At 38.1% G+C, this 22499-nt stretch overlaps 4 protein-coding genes across 8 annotated transcripts in view; 2 read left to right on the forward strand and 2 right to left on the reverse strand.

Moving 5' to 3' along the window:
* Positions 1-3864, forward strand: part of crocc (ciliary rootlet coiled-coil, rootletin) — a 27152-nt gene extending 23288 nt beyond the window's left edge. For all 5 annotated transcript variants that reach the window (XM_016665802.1, XM_016665804.1, XM_016665803.1 and 2 more), the window contains exons 36-37: positions 1743-1916; positions 2865-3864. In XM_016665802.1, the coding sequence (XP_016521288.1) occupies positions 1743-1916; positions 2865-2945 (255 nt within the window). In that variant the 3' untranslated portion in view covers positions 2946-3864. The remainder of the gene's footprint in view (positions 1-1742; positions 1917-2864) is intronic.
* Positions 3486-13221, reverse strand: mfap2 (microfibril associated protein 2). The gene is made up of 9 exons (XM_007541650.2): positions 13098-13221; positions 11864-11921; positions 9594-9638; positions 9284-9304; positions 9124-9204; positions 8990-9031; positions 8817-8904; positions 6159-6232; positions 3486-4985 (listed from the first exon to the last, which is right to left on the reverse strand). The coding sequence occupies exons 2-9, from the start codon at positions 11892-11894 to the stop codon at positions 4882-4884; spliced, it is 486 nt and encodes a 161-aa protein (XP_007541712.1). The 5' UTR covers positions 11895-11921; positions 13098-13221; the 3' UTR covers positions 3486-4881.
* A 1945-nt stretch (positions 13222-15166) lies between these two features.
* sdhb (succinate dehydrogenase complex, subunit B, iron sulfur (Ip)) lies at positions 15167-19116 on the reverse strand. The gene is made up of 8 exons (XM_007541651.2): positions 18979-19116; positions 18079-18212; positions 17435-17520; positions 17189-17325; positions 16505-16621; positions 16319-16420; positions 16121-16243; positions 15167-15663 (listed from the first exon to the last, which is right to left on the reverse strand). Exons 1-8 carry the CDS (start codon positions 19048-19050, stop codon positions 15583-15585), a joined length of 852 nt encoding a protein of 283 aa, XP_007541713.1. The 5' UTR covers positions 19051-19116; the 3' UTR covers positions 15167-15582.
* A 265-nt stretch (positions 19117-19381) lies between these two features.
* Positions 19382-21833, forward strand: mrpl20 (mitochondrial ribosomal protein L20). The gene is made up of 4 exons (XM_007541652.2): positions 19382-19607; positions 19779-19889; positions 20922-20999; positions 21093-21833. The coding sequence occupies exons 1-4, from the start codon at positions 19521-19523 to the stop codon at positions 21261-21263; spliced, it is 447 nt and encodes a 148-aa protein (XP_007541714.1). The 5' UTR covers positions 19382-19520; the 3' UTR covers positions 21264-21833.
* The last annotated feature ends 666 nt before the right edge of the window (positions 21834-22499 follow it).

Consider the following 22499-nt stretch of genomic DNA (forward strand, 5'->3'; position numbering starts at 1 on the left):
TATGAAGGCCAGGTGAGAAGAAATGTGGTTTAATTACGAGAAAACCATCATAATATCAGAGTAAAGACAATTTTAGCAGAAAAAAGTCTTAAAATTACAAGAAAAAAGTTGTTTTAATGGCAAAAAAAGCTTGTATATTTTATTTTTTTTATTTTTTGTGCTGGAGTTCTCATAAAATAACTACTTTATTCTCCTAATATTAAGACTTTATTCTCATAATTAAAGAATAAAAAAAAAATCTGCTGATATTCTAAAGATTCGCCTTGAGTTGAACTGAAGCTTTAAAACATGCTTGTGAAACAAGATGGCCGCCCACGGGGTGCTGACATCACTCTGAATTATCAAAACTCAAAAAGTGCATTGGCAGGAAAAAAGAAAATTCCAAATTTTCCAAAAAATTTCATTTTCACCAAAAATATGATTGATTGATCAAATCGATTCATCGCACAGCTCTAGTGGAAATCTCAGCTGGCTAAGGAAAAGCAAACAAATGTTCGACGTTAAGAAAAATCTGGATTCTTACATCAGCTTTTTACACTTGGGAGGCATATAATTATCCACTCACAATCTGCTGTGAAAAAGCAGGAAAAGAGGAGCTTTATTGTCCCAGGTAATACAGACATCTGAGATCTATATGTTTAATATAAACGCTTGTTTTTCCTTTCAGTGTGCAAGAAAACATTTTCAAATTCTCCAGAAACTGAGTTTAATTCCTGTCATTTTTAGGTCATATTAACTTTTTTTTTTTAACCCACCACAGAAAGGCCACAAACAAGTGAATGGGAAAACTGCGGGAAGTTTTAGTGGAATTCAGAATCTATTAAGTTGTTGATTTCAAGGAGATTTAGTGCCTCAGACATTTCCTCATTTAGTCAAACGTTTCCCAGGCTGCAGAAATGTTTGTGAGGGGAAACTATACCAGTTAAAGAAACCTCAAAAAGACAATCAGTATTGCATTTTTGTTTATTCCTGGAATCTGAAAACTTTCTTTGTGCAGGGGAAAGAGAAAGTTTAGACACCACCCTGTAATGACGGTAGATCCTGTCAACTGAAAACAAGCAGTTTGTTAGAAACGATGAAAGTGTGGGAATGAGTTTCCTTGTGGCAAAACATTTTATTTTATCTTATTATCAAACAATTTAGACATCAGTTTGATGTGACAACAACTAGTTACAGACGGTCAACCTCAGCTCATGTTGAAATAATGATTTAAAAGGCATCGATTGTACGTTTTGGATGTTTTTATGCTTCCATTTGGATCTAAAATGCTTCTTAAAAAAATCCCAGATGCTTAAGAAACACTGAGTTGCTGTTTTTACAATAGGTTAATGTTATTTCGTGTCTGGAAAATGAGCTGTTTCAAAAACCAGAGTCACATTAGACTTATGTGCCGTTACCTAGCAACACCAGGACAGCAGAGCCCGTCACCTAGCAACCCAAGAATGTCACTTTAAAATCCTGCTAAGGATTTAAAGTGACAAGACGCCCAAAAGCAACTCAGACTAAAATCAGACTAAAATCTTAATAATCTAAGAATTATTTTGTACAAAAAACGTAATAAAAATGGTGTTTTTTTTATATAGCCCATTCCTAACCTGTTGAAGAAAGTTAGGTTTTTACAGATAGGTCATCTGTAAAAACACTCCGTGCGGATTAATTGGATCACTTCATGGGTAAATGGACGCCACGTTTCCTATCGTTTTGACTTCACGTTGGCCTCCTGTGTGTTTTCTCCTGAGCAGACGCAGCTGGCTGACATGGAGCACTCACACAGCCTGTGTGAGAGTTTGGTGCAGCAGCGTGACGAGGTCCAGCGGGAGGCCGAGAAGATGAGGAGCAGCCTCCGGGATGCGGAGCGGACGCTGGGCACCAGGGAGCGAGCTCACCGCCACCGGGTCAAAGGCCTGGAGGAACAGGTGCCCGAGGGCGTCTTCGTTGTTTTCCACGGAAAATAATTGCTTTATTTGCAAATTTATACGCAGGACACGCAAAAGCACAGCAGCTGCTTCTCCAAAAATAAAAAACAAGTACACAGTCCAAACTGACACGTTGCTAAAACAGCTTAAAAGGAAACATAACAGATGTCTAATGGGCTGAACCAGCCTCTAAACTGGGTAAAGCTGGGTACTGGTTATGTCGTAAAGCCTAACGGATCCTCATTGTTCCAGCTTTGTAAACATTCTGCCACTTTCATCTACCCTGCTGTTTCCAGACACTGAAACCCAGAAATATAAAACCTGTCTTTCGAAACCGTTGTGGAAACCAGACATTATCTGTAAGTGTTACCAATCAGTGATTAGATTCAACAGGTAAAGGTGACACTAAATGCTTCCCAGTTGGGACTTTGACTCTTTAAAAACTGCAGAAGATGACTGAAACAGGGTCTAATAAATTAGCTGCAGTTGGAAACTTTAAGATAGAAAGACAATAAAACTAGGAAATGATTCACTCACTGATCAACTTTTCAGTTTGCAAACAACACAAAGACTCCCTGAGATTGAATTATCGGGACTAAACCCAGAACCATTTATCTCTTCCACTTTAAAATGATGCACTACTTTGTGGCAGACATTGACTATTGTGGATGTAACATAATTAAATGTGGGGGATATCACATTTCCAAGCACTTTATTTGTATCTCTAACTCCTTCTGAAGTACTTCATCTAGTAATACTTTACTTTATTTAGTCATTTATTCTTGTTTAAATGCATTAAAAGTCTGATAAAGATGCCGTTTAATCATAACGGAGTCTGTAAAAGCTGCCCTCTCTTCCCCGTGTCTCCCACTCCAGGCTGGATTACAGATTATAGTCATGTGATCAGTCCTTCAGATTAAAATGCCACATCTTTGTTTCTCACTTCAGGTTTCCACGCTGAAGGAGCAGCTGCAGCAGGAGATTAAGCGACGGCAGCCGTCTCTCCCGGCATCGCTGCTGTCCAAATGAGACGCAGCTCAGAGAGGAAGAAACTGATTCAGGGAAAACTCCTCGCTAATGTAAAAACTCTAACTCAAATTAATCCGTACTGTGACTCCAAACGCAGCTTACTGTGGCTGTGGAGATCATTTTTGATTCTTGAGGTGCTTCCCTGACGCTTGGAGCAGCAACCGACAACCAAACAAAGCACAAACATGCGAGAATGCCTTAAAACCTCCAGCAAACCACTAATCGCTCCTTAAACATCTGGAATCGGTCCTGGCTGAACATCTTCTCAAACTTTCTGCTGGTTTTTATGAAAAAATTAAAATCGTTTCAAGATTTCTCTGCTGAGTTTGGACATTTGGCAGGATTTAAAATTTTTAAGATTATTTACAATCATTAAAGGACAAAGAATATGTATTTATAAGCACCATAAAGTGAAGTGCACTGTTTGTTCTCGTAGAAACAGATTTAACTAATTATCTAATGTTGGATAAAACCCTATTTTATACTTTACTGCGTTATTTTTTTAGGAGCCAGTATTATTGTCCACATGTAGTTTTTTCCTTGCTGTACGAACACTGACGACAAACTACATCAGTCACATTTGAGTTTAAATGAATATTAAAGCCATGTTTTCTGGAGAGTGCAAGAAGAAATGTAGGAGTGGCAGCATCATGCTGTGGGGATGATTTTTATCACGGGTCCACATCAGCAGGGTTTCTCTTTTTGTAACAAGCATCGTCTTTGTTAGGATAAATAGATAAAATAAGTATGTCCATCTTAATACTTTTAGTACAGAAGGTAAAGATTAGAACTGCTTGGTTTGGTTTATGTGTAAAATCTAAAATTGGACAAATACTTGCATGAGTTGGAATAAGAAGAGGGAAATCTTAAAAAGAGCTATAAGATCACCTTGATAATTTACAATAAAAGGTGAATTTGTTCTTCTGACAGTTTGTATTTTATTACATCTTTCACACAAACTACTGAACTACCTGCAGGATTCCTATGCAGTCTTTAAAACTGGATTTAATGTTTTGTTTTTTCAGTAAAGGATCTGGATAAATATAAAAAAAAGAAAATTGGGAATTGAATATTTTTAAAGTATCATTATATCCAGTAGGTGCAGTGATGTGATTCTCACATTGATTCGATTTAATTTGACATTATTTTATTTAGCAGTTATGCAGCCTTGGAAGACCCGAGTTGATGATGATCTAAATTGATGCACATTTTTCTTTTAAATGGATTATTTTACTACTTGTTTGGTCTCTACGGAGCCCCCTAGAGGACATGGAGGAATTTGTTTTCTTTTGCGTTCTCTGGCAGTGACGTACTGATCAGTTCTTGCAGCATAATTGAATACTGTAAGCCTTTCTTGCAGTAATATAGCAGAAAGGCCTTAAATTATAGCCTTTCTGCTATAATATAAGGCATTTGCATGTTATAAGGGCCTAGTCAAAGTGCACAACCTCACACTGAGCAGCTGGAGTTTAAACATTTTATTTTTTTTCAGTTTTTATGGTGACATTTTTACAAAGCAGTAGTACAGAGGCGGTGGTTGGACGGCCCTTCAGACCAATGATGCTGATGTTCTGCAGCATCTTGTCTCTCCTGATCATCTCTATTAATGACTGCTTTTCAACAAACGTACAGTACAAACACAAAATATGAGATTATTATGGCACAATGTTAAAGAAAAAGATAAAAAAAAAACAGGAATAAAATGAGTTTTCATGGTTTCATGTGCACCTCTAAAAGTTTTATAGCACCAGTGACTCGCATATCCGTCAGTGTTATTGTTGATCCCTCATAGTACACACAGGATCTACTGGGCAGACGTTAAAAAAAAAACAACAAAAATATTCAAAGTGCTTTTCGCACAAGAGTATGGAGCCGTACGGAGGAGTCGGGAGGGGAGAGGAGTCGGTATCCCGGCTGGCAGCGTTCCCGATCCGGATCAGCAGCCGCCACAGCTTTTCCCACAGCTTCCTCCGAGCGACGTGCACTGACCACTCAGCGCCATCACACCGCAGCGAGAGAACTGATCACGGCACAGATCCGCTGAAAGAAAACGCACACAAAGAGGTCAGTTCATCATCTAAGATGCGCCAAACTCAAGGCCAAATCCAGCTCGCCAATAAATAGAACTTCAAGATGCCAGATAATTCCTAGTCTGATTTGATCATCTTTTCGCAGTTTTCTATTTCTAATAATTTTTTATAATCAGTTGAATAAATTCATAAAGGTGAAATGTTATGCTTCCTGGAGTAGGTTAGGAGAGCTAAATGGGTGATAAAAACACATTCATTAATTTTTTTTTTAAGCAAAATAATTGTTAGATAATGAGAGTCTGGTCAGTTCTGACTATTTTGGGCATCTTGTCATTTTAAAACCAATTAAGCTGCTGCTGGGCCCCCCAACTCAACATTAACACTCATATGTGAAAGTGGCAGCAAACAGACGCGTAATTATACAACATTACATCTTTGAAAAACAGAAGTTGAGCCTCAAGAATGCAGCAAGTGGCTCCTGGTCAACAGTAAAACTTTTCCAGCAGCCATTGTACAGCGGTAAAACCAGCTAACCAAACGTTCTGGAGCCTTGCTGGGGTTGCTAGGTAACAGCGCAGTGTGACTCAACAATCAGGAGGTTTTTGAAACAGCTCATTTTCCAGACACCAAAATCATTAATACCATAAAATGGCTGGGTGGATTTAAGAACCCCTAAAGAACTGCGTGCTTTAGATCTGTTTCAGCTCCAGCACACCTGATTCAAATAACTGAATGGCCTTCCATGCAGCCATCAAATGCAGCAGAAGCCTGTTAATCAGCCATTCATTTAAGTCAGGCGTTTGGAAGCGCAGAGACAGCGCAGGGCGACTTGGACTTGGACCACTGGATTAAAGGAAGCAGTTTTGTGTTTCATTTGATGATTTGAAACAACTAGCATAAACTGTAGTCTAATGAAGCGCAGGCACTTAAAGTCTTTACTGAGGTCTAAAAGATAGATAAACATGAGGTTTTATCTATCTTGTGTTAAAAGTGGTTGATCTCTTTTTCATTTCCTGAGTGTTTCTACTGATGAATGTGGCTTGTTTCACTAAAGAAGGTCGTTGCAGCCCCGTGGGACACATGGGTAATTTCTGGAGCAAAAAAGTTTTATTATCCCATTACTGTGCAGTTTGCGGTTCAGTCAGTGATGTCAGGATTTTCTACTCTGCAGCTCTGGACTCACCTCTGAGCAGTTCCTCATGTGCGCACACGGTCCTCATGCAGATCTCCTTGTTGATGACGTAAACTCGTCTCAAACTGAGCAAAGACACAAGGATTAAACATGTTTGTTTTTTTATTTAGATCTACATGATGAGAAAGCAGGAAATTGCTGTGAGATTATTTTATTTTCCTGTGTTTCATCTACTGCTGCTGTACTCAAAAATATCAGTTTGTTTAAAATACCAAATATACTTTAAATATTGGCTTTCATTTCCTTTTCCCAAAATGCATTGGGAATATTGCACTTTGTACTCCAACTTCAATATGAAAAGAAATGTATCAAATTTGTTTTCAAATATGTGAGGAAAAATAAAATAGTGTTTCCATTCCTGTGAAACACTGTACTAATATTTAGATAAAAAATATGGCGCTAAATTTTGTTCAAAAATTTGAACAAAGTTTGTTCAAAAGAAGAAAAAAAAAATCTAAACTGAAAAAAAATTAGACTAAATAAAAGACAAAACTATGTTTTAGTTTCAAGGGTTTTTTTTTACATTCAATTATTTCCATTTCTTTTGAACAAACTTTATGGCCCCAATTTAGCTCCACAGAATAAGAGCTGCTTCAAATGTTTGTTTCATGGAGTTACCAAATTCTAGGAAATGTATTCTGGCTCTGGACAATTTAACTGCGTTCCATAGTTTCTTCATTGCTTGGTTCTACCTCGGAAACTATATGCTTGATGTAACCCCACAAGCTTTGTTTTCTTTCTCCTTTTTTTGACTAGGGTTTATTGGTTGTTTTCCATTTATCAATCACATACAAAACAAAGAACAGAACAACTGTTGGCAGGAGGAATTACTTACATTCTAACAAAGATAAACAGTTTCAGGCAGGAAGCAGCATTCACATTTACTTTTCAATCACCCACAAGCTTTGTTTTATTGGATTAAGGTCTGGGCTGACCATTCCAAACAAACTTGTTGGCTTGGAACCAGTATGCTGCTTCTCACTAGTCCATTGGAGGTCATTTGTCTCATTTTAAGGGTATTTCCATTTTCACATATATAGCAACATGATCTCTTCAAGTGTTAAAGCATATTCATCAGACTGATCTGGCATAAATAGGCCTGAAACCGCAGGCTGGGATATGAACCCAGGAAACTCCTAATACAAGGCAACAGTGATACAAACTGTGCCACTATGCAGCACTGAGTCATTTATATCTTTGAATGTTAACCACCATGTTTTTTCAACAATGGGACTTGGCCTGGCTTTATCTTAATATATTACTCACAGATAACTGTAAGCCTTCTTTGATTTACCTAAAGCTGAATCTTGGCTGAGTATTTTTTTTTTCCATTTTAGCTTTTCTTCAATCTGTTAGATTGATAGTTTTTTTTTCTTCCATATCTTTCACTTCCAGTTTAAAGCATTTTAAGACCATAACACATTTCATGTGTTTTGACCTTGCTGTCATTCAGTGAGGTCAGTGAGTAGTTTATTACTCTACTACAATAGTAAGCTCTTTGCTTTGTAGAAATATAATCTATATTTAAAAAGACTGACTGATCTGGTTTCATCACGATGAAACCAGTCGACACTAATTGTTCTTTTTTGCTAAGTTTGTTTGTTTGTTTTAAATATCTGAAATACAGCCAAACTAGTGGCGTGACCTTTTCTGCTTTATCCACAGTTTCCGCTCCAGCTGTTGTACTCATTTTCTCCTTTAACTGCAAGTCGTTTGTTATTTTTAAGCAGTTAGGCACAGTGACGAAAACCTGAAACTGCTAATGTTTAAGCTAACACATCGTTGCTAGGTAACCAGTGAGCAGCGACTTGACGCCACCAACCTAGCTTAGCTGATTTAATTCCCTTGTGGTAGTTTTTTTTTTTTATTATTATTACCAGTTTTGCTTTTGTGTTCCATTTCTAAGTCTGCCACTGCTATATCTTCGTTAGAATGACACTATTGTAATTGCCATACCTGTTTGTGCTTACTTTGACTAAATACAGTAAAAAACAAAACAAAACAAAAAAAAAAACAGGTTAGCCGACCGTCTGGTTGAGCGGCTAAAGACGTTCCTCTCATAGACATAATATATATGACATATATAACATAATATTATGTCTATGGTTTCTCTGCTTACTTCTCCCAGAATGCCATGCGGTTCAGACTTTTATTTTGAGCACAGCTAAAAACATAAACGTCCCGTTTTCTTGCGGGGCTATTAGGGATGACTGATTCTGACATAACTGGCAATAAACAAATAATAAATATTTAAATATTTAATAATAAAAAAATTTAAAGTATTTCATGTGCCAAATATTGCATCCAATAAATAAAAAATAAGAACGTTCCCAACTTTTTTGATTAAAAAAGTGTGACGTAATTTAATGTTTATAATTTTCAAAAGCATTAATTTGAATGAGCTATTATTTAATTCTCCATTTTATTTCCAATCTTCTGATTTTTATTTAATTATCTTTTAATTTGTTTCATATTGTGTATTTATTTAATATTATATTTTCAGATTCAGAATTTATTTATTTATTTATTTTACTTTTTTTTTTTAAATCATGCATTGATTTATTTCCTCCTCTATTTCCTCTGCAGCAGGAGCACGGTAACCTCAGTCAGTGTGGGATGAGCCTCTTTATTTCTAAAAACTATCTCTACCTGTAGAAGCAGAGGCTGTTCAGACACTGCTTGCATGGTTTGTGCACTGAGTAGAGTCTGGTGCAGGGATACTGCTCCTCTCTGCAGTCTGGGAATCAGACAACAAAATAAAAATCAGTTCTTCGCTCTGCCACAACCAGCTGCCAGTCCTCTCTGCTGTGCAGCTGTCTTACCGAGCGGTCCAGGCTCCGTGGGCTCCGTTTCAAAGGTCGGATCTGGAACCCAAACACAGCAAAGAAGCACGAAACACTGGTGTTTAGGAAAGTCTTGTGTCAAAGGTGGCAGGATGAGGATTCAACGGGTTTACCTGACTTCTCCGGAAAGACCGCAGGCTCAATCTGGACTTGCTGCTGGTAGGATCCGGGGAATGGCTCTGGGTTCTGGGTTTCTGCTCCAGAAAGTTAAGAATATTTCATAATTCTTAACACCTAAAGCGGAAAATCTGAAGAGCATTGAGAGGATTTTACCTGAATAATACTCATATGAGTCTGTGAATTAGAAGAGAGAGAAACATTTTGTGAGATCAAAACTCAAAAAGAAAAGCGATATGAAAGAGAGTGCAAACAATTATGGCGAGGATGTATTAAATGACTTCATCTCCAGCATGTTTACATCTAGTATATCAGTAGAGTGAACTGAAAACAGCTGCGGTACGGCCGGTAAACAACAACAGAGAGAACCATGGAGGCTTGGTGAAACATCAGAGGGCAGCGGAGGATCAGGAACAGATGTGCTGAGCTTCCACAGCGCAACTCAATATTCTCAGAATAAACTCACCAGGGAAGGAAACCTGGTCCTGGTACTGGGCCTGAGCAAGCACGACTGGTTCAGACAAATATAAAAACAACATAAAAAAAACAGGCAGATGTTAGAAACACTTCCTCTCCTTGTCATTTACTTTATGAGATGTTTATTCACGGATCGTTCTCTCCTGTTATTAAGCAGCGAATACAGTTTCTAACTTTTAATGATGTTGCACACTGAATCTTCTGCTTGTCTAAAGTAAAGACTTTAGACAAGCAGAAACCCATTTGTCCCCCTTTTATGCAACACATTTAATTAGAAGCAGATATAATTGAGAATAAACTAGAAATTGATAGTCTATCAAAGAAAAAGATGGGGAAGGCTTCATTATCCTGTTTTAAGAAGAAAACAGGTCCTAACGGTTTCAAATGGTCAGAAAAATGACTGTGCAGTTTTCTAAAAAAGTATTTACCCCTTTACAGATTTAATTGTTGTTTTTTTATCCAATCTTGTCACACTTAAATGTTTCAGATCATTACATACATTTTAATATTGGACTTAGATTTTTTACAAGTGTACTTATTTTCCTGCCACATAAACATAAGTTCACCAACTGATGACTTGAAATTCTCCTTTAAAATTGAATTCCTTTTGTCTTTTGTCTCATAAGTTCACTGAATATTTTTCCCCAGTCTTGAATCAGCAAGTCTATTTTTAGTAAAACTGAGTGATTTTGAACGTATCACAATACAAACATCTCATATCAGTCGATATCGATAATCATTGTTTTTTTTTTTAAATATCTGAAATAGTATCAAATTGTTGAAGTTACACTTCCTGTTTCTTCCACAGCTTTCTCTCCACGCTGTTGTTTTTTATTTTTAAGCAGTAGCAAAACATTAAACTGCTGCTGTGCAGGTTACTCAGCAGGTTGTTGCTAGGTAACCAGAGTGAGTTGCTAAGTAACCAAAGAATGAATCAGTTAGTTGATTTCACCAACCCTTAACTGACTTTCAGTGAATATTCTATGAACTGAATATTGAATATTCCATCAGATGTCTATCGTGATATATATATATCTATCACGATAGACATCTAATGGAATATTCCATATTCAGTATTCTCAATATTTTTATATTGAGAATAGGCTTTGTGATCTTTTTGCTCAGCAGTGGTTTTCTCTTTGTGATTATCAAACTGACGCCAAGTGAGTCATAAACACTTTAACCTTTTGACTTTAACTGAGGCATGTAAGGCCTACAGTGCTCTCCAACTTACCCCAAACTTTTATTTTGAGTCAGGAGTTAGCTTTGGTTTACTGAATAGGAGCTAGTAAAATCATAATCTGTGTCTGATTTTAAAATGTGCTTAGCAGTCTAAAACAAGGTTGTTCAAAGTGGGGGCCGGGGGCCATCTGTGGCCCCTGGAATGAGTCTTTTATTTTTTTATCATGATTCAAGAATAAATTAGAACAAAACTATGACTTGCAAATCAAAATCTGCTGACCAACATGTTAGTTGCAACACAATGTGGTCACAATTTCCAAGCTTTCTGTTGACTTTTTGTCATCATGGTAAATACTAGCACATCGACTCATTGACGAGTCGATGTGCTAGTATCGACAAAATACTATCAGATACACTATCGGGTATCTGATAGTGTACCCGATCAGATCCAGGTACACTATGGTGCACCCGAATCTGATCTTATTTGCTGTATTAAAACTTGGCTAAATACAGTAAGTAAGTAGTTTTAAATACAGACTGACCTAGATCCTGTTTTTTATTACTGAGAACAGACAAATTATTTTTTTCAGTTTTCTTCAACCGAGCCCAAAATAATAAGCAAACTGCATGGCTTTCAAAAATCATTTGAGGTTTTGGGGAGAGAAAAATCTGATAATTTGTTTAATTAACATAGCTTGTGCTCAGTTTATTGTTGAGTAGGTGAAAAAAAAACTATTGCGCCAACATTTGGTGAATTTAGTTTTTAAAATGCATTTTTTTGACCTGTGAGTAGCTTTGAACTATGTGACAAAAAGTTAAAAACATTTAAGTGGAACAAAAAAATCAAAAAGAAAAAATTTGTGTGGCGGATACAAAGTCTTTCTGCTACATACAGTGCCTCATTAAGCACATATAAATAAGACATCCTGAGAAACATTTTGCAGATTCAGGGAGAAGAGTTTGGTGTTTTGTTTAGTGTAAATGCCAGCCTCTATTAATGTTGTAGTTTGTGTGAAAATTCAACAAAAATGCACGTAAAATGTTGCATTTTTCAACTTTTAGGTGTGATGCAGTTACCTGGCATGCAGATGAGTAGGAGGACTCTCATGGTCACTGGGAGGTAGACTGACTTTAACTGAGGAAAAGACGGAAACAAAGCAGCATGAGGACAAGAAAGTTTTCCTTTTGTCTCCCTTTCCTCCCTCCTTCTTCTCCTCCTCCCTCCGTCACCTTTCCAACCCCCCTGCCGCCGCTCTCTCCCCTCACCGGCCTCACGCAGACACTGAAAAAACTTACAGCGAGTTTTTCTTTCTTTTTCCTTGCTGTCAAAGCTGCATTCCAAGAAAAGAAACAGAAGACCCCCTTAAATCCCACCCCCACCCCATCTCCCTGTGAGTTTTCTTCATCCCTCCCTCCCTTTCTTCCTCTCTGTCTCTACATCCTTCATTTCCCTTCTGTCACACTCACTGGTCATTTCCTCGAACCCTTCCCCCTCCTCTCTCTCTTTTCCTTCTTCTGTCCTCCAAGAAACTAAAAAAGCTCAAAAATGGGAGCCTTAAGCTCCCTTGGAGAAGCACAGAAAATATAAATCAGACTTTTTTGCACACGTTAAAAGTCCTACTCTTGATTTCCAGACTGAAACTACTTTATGGAAAATATGATTATTTCCCCCTCAACTACAGATCTGCACATTATGCATCCCACCCTCTGACTGAAACAATGGACTGCAGTGTTTATGTCTTTGTGCACCAGCATAACACACAAACACACAAACCCTCTGCTCCTTTTCCTGCATCATGGTGGCTATCAGAAACCATATGTTTTCTCAGCACACATCTGGGAGCAATTAGCCCCCCTCTCTCCACACTTCAGTCCTCCACTTTCAAGCTACAGAGACCCCCAGGCCGCCCTCCACCCGCCATCCTCCACAAGCTGAGGACAGCAACAGGAGATGCTCGGCTGGCATCCATTTGAGTTTTTTTGGAGTCCAGTTACAAACAAAGACAACACATTTCCAACTTGCAATGCGCCCTCATTGACCCCCAGGAGAGCAGTTTTTTTTTTTAAACTTAAATTTTCTCTTCGCTCATCTTCCTTGTCGCTGGTAAAAAAACAAATCACGGCCAACATACCAACTTTGAACATCCATTAAAACAGAATAACCCATCATTTATTGATCCACAATAATTTCATATCTGTTTTTAATTCAAGTAAATTCTTCTGGACAAATTTAATTACATCAGTGTTGAGCATAAAAGAGAAGCAAACAGACATTTAAATGCGTTTGTGAGCTTTGACCCAGATCTCTTACCTAACTTTGGTTCGGTTATCTTCAACCTCTGCCGGCGCGGATGCCTCCTGTGAAAGCAGGAGAATCCTGCAGCTCCTCACTGAACCAGCCCACATCAGCAATCCCCTCCTCCTCCTGCTCCCACCCCCGACCCAGACACCAGCGCTCCACAGACTGGCTAACGCTTACTCATTCATTTTAATCAGGAGTCGATCTGCACACGAACACAGTGCTGCATTTTAAACCATAACAAGGCTACAATCTTCAAAAACACCTAATGCAAATGAACTACTTTGAATAAAACACAACAATACGGTTTACAAGTGCATCTCAGTTGCTGACAATGTGAAGGAGAAGTTAAATTATTTCAAAAATTCAATTCAAAATTGAGACTTGCGCTTACTTCAATGCAAATTTTTGATGCACAAAAAGTCATTGCTAAAGAAGATGATAGTTCACAGACAAAGCAAGTTATTGGAAAATATAGTGGAAGGAAAACATTTTGATTGAAGCAAATATCAATTGAGGGGGAAATTTGCAGCTGGAGGCAAAGCTTCTGGAGCCACAAATGAATCTAACCCAAATAGGAAGTGGAAAGTTCAGCAGCCATGTTGATTGAAATTTGTTTTATTTTGACTCTGAAGCGTGTCGTATCCATCTGCTGACCTCTTATGCTCGCATTGGTGACTAAACAATAAAAATGATTATGGACGCACTAATATCAGCTCTACTTATCGGCTCGATACCCATGCATTAAAAAATGAACATCATCGGCTGATTCCGGTAAATCTGTGCATCATTATACACTATGACATCTGCTCCACTCAGATTCTGTTCTTTAAAGACTGTGGGAGCAGTTTGGGAACTTTATCTCATCAGGAACTATTTAGTTAAGTGGTTCAGTTCCTAAAGTTGGGGAGTATTATTGAAGCTGAGGCCTGCTGGGACTGCAGCGCCCCCATGTGGTAGATACACCTAAAAAAAAAAAAAAAGATTAAACAGTTTTTCCCCCTCACCCCTAAAAAAACCACCAAAAAAACAAATATGGTAACTAAAGTGTTTAGGTGTAGCACTGTCAGAGGACAGAAATAAAACTAACACTGCTGAATACTAGTATTAGCGATGCTCCACTGTTTCCCAGTGGGGCTTTTTTGTTTTGGGATTAAGGGATAAATTATTAATTTACACCTGTAACTATTTCCTTTTAAAACTTAGCTTGTTTTCTTGGAAACATGTTAGGAGATGTGAGCTGATCCTAAAAGCTTACAATGTATCAGTAAGATTCGTCCTACAAGGGAAACTTGTGTTGCAGAATAATTCAACAAATCTTTCTACAAGTTTTTCTTAAAGTAAATATACTTTACCAGAATTAAATGTGTTGCACTGGGCACTTTATTCAATAAAGCACTTGTGGTGAGTTCAAAAACTAATCCTCGCCTTACAGAGGCAAAAAGAGAAAAACACAATATATCTGTTACCCACTATGTCTACTCTGTGAAGAATTTCCACCAAATTTAATCACATTGTTTTGGTTTTCTTGTCATTACTTGACAAACATACAGAAAACCTTTGAGATAACCAGTTACTAAGTTTGTTTCATCCAGGATAGCTGCCTCATCTCTTGTCACTTTAAATCCAATCAAGCTGCTGCTGGCCACGCCCCCAAACTCAAGGTTTATACTCACTCGTTAAAATGGCTGCAAACAGTTGCTTCAAGTGGTTTCTTAAAGGTAAGTCAACAACAAAACACTCGTCTTTTCCATCAGTCCTTGTATAAGCGCTAAAACCAGCTGGCCAAACGTTTGGAGCCCAATTGGGGTTGCTGGGTAACGGGCTGGGCTCTGCTGCGGTTGCTAGGTAACGGCGGAGTGCCCGTTCATTGTGACCTAACGGCTCGTTTTCCAGACTCCTAACCGTCAGGCTGGTTTGGTCTGTTTTTATAACAGTTGAGACGCAAATGGAAGTATAAAAATATAAATTTGATATTGAAGAATTTAAATTAGTATGAGTTACAACATTTATTTTTTTCTTCAACTAATGTTCATCCGAAGATGATTTCAGTCCAACAGAACACACAAAAATACAAGTTGCTGCCACTTAAAGTATTTATTTTCCATCAAAAACAAAGAGTGCTGTAGGCAAGGAGGGAACATATGTACTGTTTGTCTTCATACAAGTGCAAAATATAGAAGGAGAAAACTAAGGAGTTTGGCTAAACATAAGAAAAAGCACTGGTCTTTTCACTTTAATGTGAAGCAAAGTGTTTCCCATGTACACAAACATCCACACAGTAGAGTTGGAGATAAAATCATCTGCTAAGACTCAGACACACACTCTCTCCAGCATTCATACTGTACTTGTGCGTTTGTGTCACACCAAGTCCTCCAGCCACACACACACATCATGTGGTGTTTGAGATGACTGGTGTTCAGGCCTGTCAGACCTCAGAGAGCATTTTATAATCAATAATTTATCAATCAAGTTGTAGAAAAGGGGAGCAGAGGTTTCAAACGGCTGCTGCTTTCTTCTCCTTGTATGTGGCCATCATCTTCTTGATCTCAGCGATGGCTTTTCCTGGGTTCAGGCCCTGCCAACGAAAACAGAGGGAACATCCGTCAAATATAACCCTAACCCTGTATTTCAAATATCTTTCATTCACACGATAGTTAATAATACTGATTGTTTATTTAACCAGTTGAATGGACTCTAAATGACTTGTGCATTTTCACTGAGTCAGTAAAGCTCAGAGTAGTGGGATTTCTGCGTAACGATAAAAAAGCAGGAAGAAAAATGTCAGTTTAACTATAACTGATGTAACTTTCAGCAACAGTATTGTAATTAAATATTTTCTTTAATCAGGTTTTTCCTCGTACTAAATAGTCTGTAATTTTACTTCTTGGTTATTATTATACAATTTTCACTTGCATATTTGATCGTAAATAGAAAAAATAGTAAACTGTGACTAAATATTTTAACCTCCACAATGTGTGGACAGCCTAATGAACTGATTTAATAAATGCATGGCAGCATAGACGCAGCCTGACCTTTGGGCAGGTCCTGGTGCAGTTCATGATGGTGTGGCAGCGGTAGAGGGAGAACGGATCCTGCAGCTTGGACAGACGCTCCTCTGTGAACTCGTCTCGTGAGTCGATCATCCAGCGGTACGCCTGGGACCGAACGATACATATGACTCGGTTTTATGAGCTTCTTGAGACTACAATAAGCCAACGTGGGACACATACCTGCATGAGGACAGCCGGCCCAAGGTATTTGTCTCCATTCCACCAGTAGCTGGGACAGCTGGTGCTGCAGCAGGCGCACAGGATGCATTCATACAGGCCGTCCTACACACAGCAGACAGACAGATTCAGATCCCTGCCAGCCCTGGAAACCTGCTCTGTTTTCCTGAAGCAAAGGTGGAGCTTTACCAGCTTCTGTCTGTCCTCCACAGACTGCAGGTACTGCTCCTTCCCCTCCTTCGAGTCGTCCCTCTTCTTCAGGTACGGCTCGATGGACTTGTACTGGGCATAGAAGTTACTCATGTCCTGCAACCAGAACGGAAAGAATATGGTGTAAAAACATTTCTGAATAAGTCCAGTTTATGCAACGTATTTAAACCGTATCAGTAAAAACCTATCAAAATATTCATGATTGCATGATAACTGAGCTCAATCATTTCATTTTGTATGATTTATCATTTTTTCTTTTCTCTCTCTTTCTACCAAAAACTGGATGATAAAGTTTCCAGTCTGAGGCTTTAGTTTCAACAAGCTACTTCTTTTTTGAAAGGCAATTTTGTTTACAGAAACTTAAAAATTATTTTATTTGTCGTTTCTGAGATATTTCGAGATAATTTTGTATATTTCTTCCAGTTTCAGTGCTAAGTGTTCATTAGCATTTAAAGTGCATTGGTATTTGAGAATGTGTTCTTGCGTTGTTATGGCATAACCATTAGCTTACTTGAAAACAGTCTTAAGACAACAATATTATCATTTATCACAGTAACTTCTGGGACAATTTATCGTCCAGTAAAATTTGTTTCAGTGACTTGCCTACCCTAGAATAAACGTGTTACAGTTGATGGGTTTCAAAGTGCAGGACGTTTTACTCACAGGCACCAGGTCCTTGACCACATACATGTGTGGAAGTGGGTAAATCTTGCTGGGCTTGCTGAGGTTGGTGTCAATCTTGTTGAGACAGGCGAGCGTGTTTCCTCCGTTGATGTTCATCGCACAGGATCCACAAATACCTGATAAAACAAAGTAAATGATAAAAAGGGATTAAAATTGATTTATGACATATTCCGAAGATAAAAACAATGCAATAAAAGGATTTTTCTGAGACAACTTATGTTTTACCTTCTCTACAAGAACGGCGGAAGGTCAGAGTCGAATCCATCTCATTTTTTATCTTGATGAGGGCATCAAGGACCATCGGCCCGCAACTGGGTAAAGAAATGCAAACTCAAAGTCAGAAAACTGGGCCGTTTGGTGGTATTGCTACCACCTTGACAACAAAGAGAATAGAGTCAATTAAATACTATTAGTTTAAAAAGTAAAAGAGGAGGACTAAAAACAAGCTGAGGATTGCGTTAATCAATAAATAAGCTGGTCAGGTGATATTCTTAGATAAAATAAATATTTTCAACAGATTAAAACAGATAAAAATGATAAAATTGAAGATCATTGAGAGTTCTGAGTTAATATTAAAATTCTGTGAGAAATTTTAAAAGGAAAATGTTTAAAACTTGCATATTCAATGCTGTAAAATGTTCTATTGGGACTGTTTCGATGAGATGGGTATCACTGGACCGGTCCAGTTCAGGCTATCTGAATACCTTAATTTTGGGGGGGGTGTTGCAGTATTCCCATCAAAACTATTTTGTTTTAAAGAATTACCAGTCTGTTCATATTTGCATCTATAAATAACCACGTAGCCCCCCCCCCATACAGTGTAATCTACTAGGTTTCCTTAGAGCAGAGGAAAACAGTGACAGCCTTACGTGTTGAGGTCGATCTCATACGTCTGCATGCGGGGTTTGTCTCCAGGTGTGTCTGGGTCCCATCTGTACACCTGGAACTTCTTTATTCTGGGCTGAACAGCTGCGGCTGCAGCTGTCTGGGCGTACCGCACTGCCTGGACACAAGCACACAAAGAGAAATCATTTTAAAACATGTTTTCCTTCCTGAATATATCCATGAAGGAGCTACTACTAGTTATTTGTATTCTCTTTGTCATCCCAGAGAGCATTACTCAGCTTATATGTGTTAGATTTTTCCTCTTCCCAACAACTATGCTTCCCACTGTCACCACATCCTTACTGCAAAGTCAGCTTTCTACCACTTCTCCTTTATAAACTGAATTCTAATGGATGATTCAACTAGGAGTGAAATAGTAATTATAACTGAATTTGGGTCTAAATGATTGTACTGCATTATATTGATTTGATTTCATTTTCAAGATATGATTTGGAGTTGTGTTTTAAAATGCATTGAACTGACATTTGTTCTATATTATTACGGTTTAGTGCTATATAAATTAATCAAAATGGCTACCTGAATATGAAAAATTGTATGGTTTATTATGACGAAGCTTTATTACCCAAAAGCTAACAGGCTAAAAATGCGGAAAAAGTGTCCGTCTTATTTCTTAACACTCTTTGAGATGTCGTGGTTTCACGTTAGAAGTTAGATCGTCATCATCTGATTTACAAAAGATAGCCATGTTACAATATATCTGTAGCTAACACCTAAACCAGTTTGTAAACTAGAATCCAGAACATAGACGGAACCTTAGCAGTTGAAAAAGCTGGTGGTGCTTCAGCTCTAAATTAGCTAAACAAAGTGATGGCTTCCGACAATGATGACTGGAAGTACGTTTCTTCCACCGGTTGACAGCTTACCAGCAGTCCGGCAGGAGAGCGGAAAGCCAAAACACTGCAGCGGCTCAAGGACGTAAAGGTAGCAACAGACATTTTTACGGATCCAAGTTTCTCTTCTCTGACCTCCACCGGCTGCTAAGCAGCTTCCACTGCGGCTGCGCCAGAAGCCTTTGCTGGGGCGCTGGTTTTGTTGGCCGTTGTGTCCCGATTTCATTTTAGCCTTGTCGCTTGGTTCACAAGAACATATTTAATTACTATTATTTAACGTCATCTTTGTTAGATTCTTTTTTAGTTTTTATTCCGTACTGCATATCATTTTAAAATAAATGAATCATTATCGGAACACTTTAATTTGGAATCTTCACTGACTCTCCTTTCTCTGCTTCAGCTGTTAGCAAAACAAACGAACCTCTTCCAGCGTGACCCAGTCATAATGCTGCGTCTGATAATTAAACTCGCATAACAGTCTGTGCCCAGGTGGTGCGAAGTTAAGGTCATTTCAGACAGTTGTTTTGTTTTCTAACAAAAGAGGACGAATTGGGCCGAGCTGACGGAAGAGTATAATGGTATTTCTAACGTTATCTTGCTGGATCCGCAACCGTGGACCCGACAGGTTCTGGAAAGTACAGGAACTGCTTAAACATGCGCGGGTGAGGCTCAGTCTATTTCCTGGAGCGATGATCCTATAGTTCATAAAACCCCATAAAATCTCCAGTTCTTTCATTAATTACATATAAAAGCATGCAGATTTACTGTCCGTTAACTGTTCTTATTGATCATTGTGCTTGAGATAAATGCCTTTCTCGCTGTTCGTCCACCAGCACTTCAGAGGGAGGAAGAACCGCTGCTACAAACTGGCCGTGCTGGCCGTCAGGAGGGCTTTCGTCTATGCCACTAAAAGTCGAAAGCTTAAGAAGCGCAACATGAGGACGGTGAGAGCCAAACACAACCCTTTGTTTAAAAAAACATCGATATACTGGTTTGTATGCAACCCAAGGTCAAATCTGAAATTTAAAGCTGCCATGCAAAGTTTTCTATGAAATCATTTGGCTATAGATATAGTTTGTCACAGACAGAACTACATATTTTGTTTATCTTTTTATGTTTTTGTAAATTTTTTCATTTTGTAAATGACCTTCCCAAAGCTAACCTCAGTTCTCGCATCCTTTTGGTGACATCACGCTCTGATTGGCAAAATGCAACAAATCAGAGTACAGTATGCTCATTTGTTTTTATTTTTTCTCCTGGGATGGACATATTTCTTTCTGACATACCCAGCAATGACTTTATATATTATAAAAAATAATATAGCCTTGTGAATGTAGTCCTTTAAGATGACTTTAAATTATCAAATATATTTCTTGCTGCCTCAGTTTAACTTCCACCACCAGACAGATTTGTAACAAGTCTTGTAATGCACCTAATCTGTAGTCTGTACCCTCACTGTCATTCTAGTCAACACCGGAAGAAACAAACGAGAGGAAAAATGTCATTGCTTCATAGCCAGAAATGAGAAGTTGTTTAGGTTTGCTGAAGTAGAATGAGCTCTTGCAGCATCCAGAGTCTCTACAGCAGCAAAACTCAACCATCTACAGTGATACAAGCAGAATATGACAGCCTGATGGAAAAATAAACCCAAATAAGGATATTAACAGAAAGCAGATATGTAAAGTTGAACTCCTCACAACTCAAATGATTCAGATTCTACGTTTAAATCTGTCAAAAGTTGCTCATCATCTGGTGTAATTGGTATCAATGGAAGTATATCAGCTTGAGTCTTGCACTTGTGATTCTGTCAACTTAAATATACAACAAATCAGAAAGTTAATTTTTTTCTTTAAGTGGTTTTTCTAGCTCTAAACCCCCTAAATGTATTGATATTTTATGGTTATTTAAAATTTTCTGGGTTTACTACAGCTTTTTCCACATACTATATCAATGTATTCCCTTTGTGTTGCTTTCAGCTGTGGATCACACGCATTGCAGCAGCAACACGAGAGCACAACATGAAGTATCCTATCCTCATGCACAACCTCAACAAGGTTTGTCGAATCGTGTCGCCACCCAGCTCCAACCACTGTGGTGTTCTTGCTTCCAGCTCTTCATGCTTCTTTCCTCCTTCTTCCTTCGTACAGTGCAGCGTTCAGCTGAACCGTCGTGTGATCAGCGACATTGCCATCACGGAGCCTCGGACCTTCCTGTCGCTGGCGAAGCTGGCTCGAGCTCGGCAGCAGGAAGGTTTCCGAGCGGCGCTGGGAGACGGCAAAGAGCCTTCAGGTGTCCTCTCCAGAGTTATGCTGCAATAAAAAGACTCACTACAGTCATGGATTCAAGGAGCTGTGTTGTTCAGAGACCTCAACCTCACTTTTGTCATTTCATCAGTATACTTTTCATATAAAATATCTTTAAAATTATATATTTCCTCATGTGCTGCTTCATCAGAAAGATAAAGTCAGACTCGTGTGTGTGTGTGTGTGTGTGTGTGTGTGTGTGTGTGTGTGTGTGTGTGTGTGTGTGTGTGTCAGTCAGTCATATGTCTCTCTTGTTGATAATCTGCCTTGGATTTCTGAAGAACTCTGATGTTTGTCACTGGATGAAGTAAAAAGTTTGTTCTTGAAGCAAAGTTAACATGGGAGTCTTTCAGTGCTGGGGTCCCAACACATGGAGATGTTTATTAAAAAAAAAAAAACTTTACAACAATACAGCAAAAAAGTGCCCAAAACACATGTCTAATGGATAATATGTTCACTCTTGCAAGACTGGGATTGTATTTGCAACCTGCAACTTCTGATTTGATGATTTTTGTTTCAGTGTATATATTATTTCTTGTGGTGAGAATGTCCATGTTTTATTCATTAAATTTTTTTATATAACAAGATTAAGCTTCTTATTTTAAATTAAGACTGCTTCTAATATTTTGTGCACAGTTTTAAAATATACTAATTCAGAACTACAAGAAAAACCTTTGTGCGTCAGTAAGTGGAGTCAAACTGAGGAATAGTATGAATATTGAATTTGGTGTAAGAATATCGATAATTTTAAGCTTCCACTCGTTGCCTTGAATGTGTAAAACAAAAGTTTTGACATTAACAAAGCTTTTGTTAATGTCTAGTTAACTAGAGGTGGGCAGATCGATCTAAAATATAGATCGATACCAAGTCGGTATCGGTCTCTAATTGATACTTTAGTTCCACATTCACTCTTGAATAACTTTTTTTATTGTGGTTTCACAACTTTACCATAAGTATGATTTTTCTTTGATTTGCTCTCAAGTTATATATTTTTTGTACTTAGTTAAAAACAGTGCACACAAATTTATTTTTCTATTGTTTCTGTAGTATTTTGTAGACACCTATACATTTGATCTAAATTAGCATATTAAACCCTAGGCTTCAAAAGAATAATTAAAAGCGCCTGAATATCAGAGGTTTGATGATAAATAAAACCTGTGATATCTGATACTGGCACTGTATTTACTTGGTATTTGATGGATTCAAAATTCAAATTCAAAAATATCTTATTGATCCCAAAGAGAAATTAAA

The sequence above is a fragment of the Poecilia formosa genome, unplaced genomic scaffold, assembly GCF_000485575.1.
Source record: "Poecilia formosa unplaced genomic scaffold, Poecilia_formosa-5.1.2 Scaffold621, whole genome shotgun sequence".
Taxonomy (NCBI): domain Eukaryota; kingdom Metazoa; phylum Chordata; class Actinopteri; order Cyprinodontiformes; family Poeciliidae; genus Poecilia; species Poecilia formosa.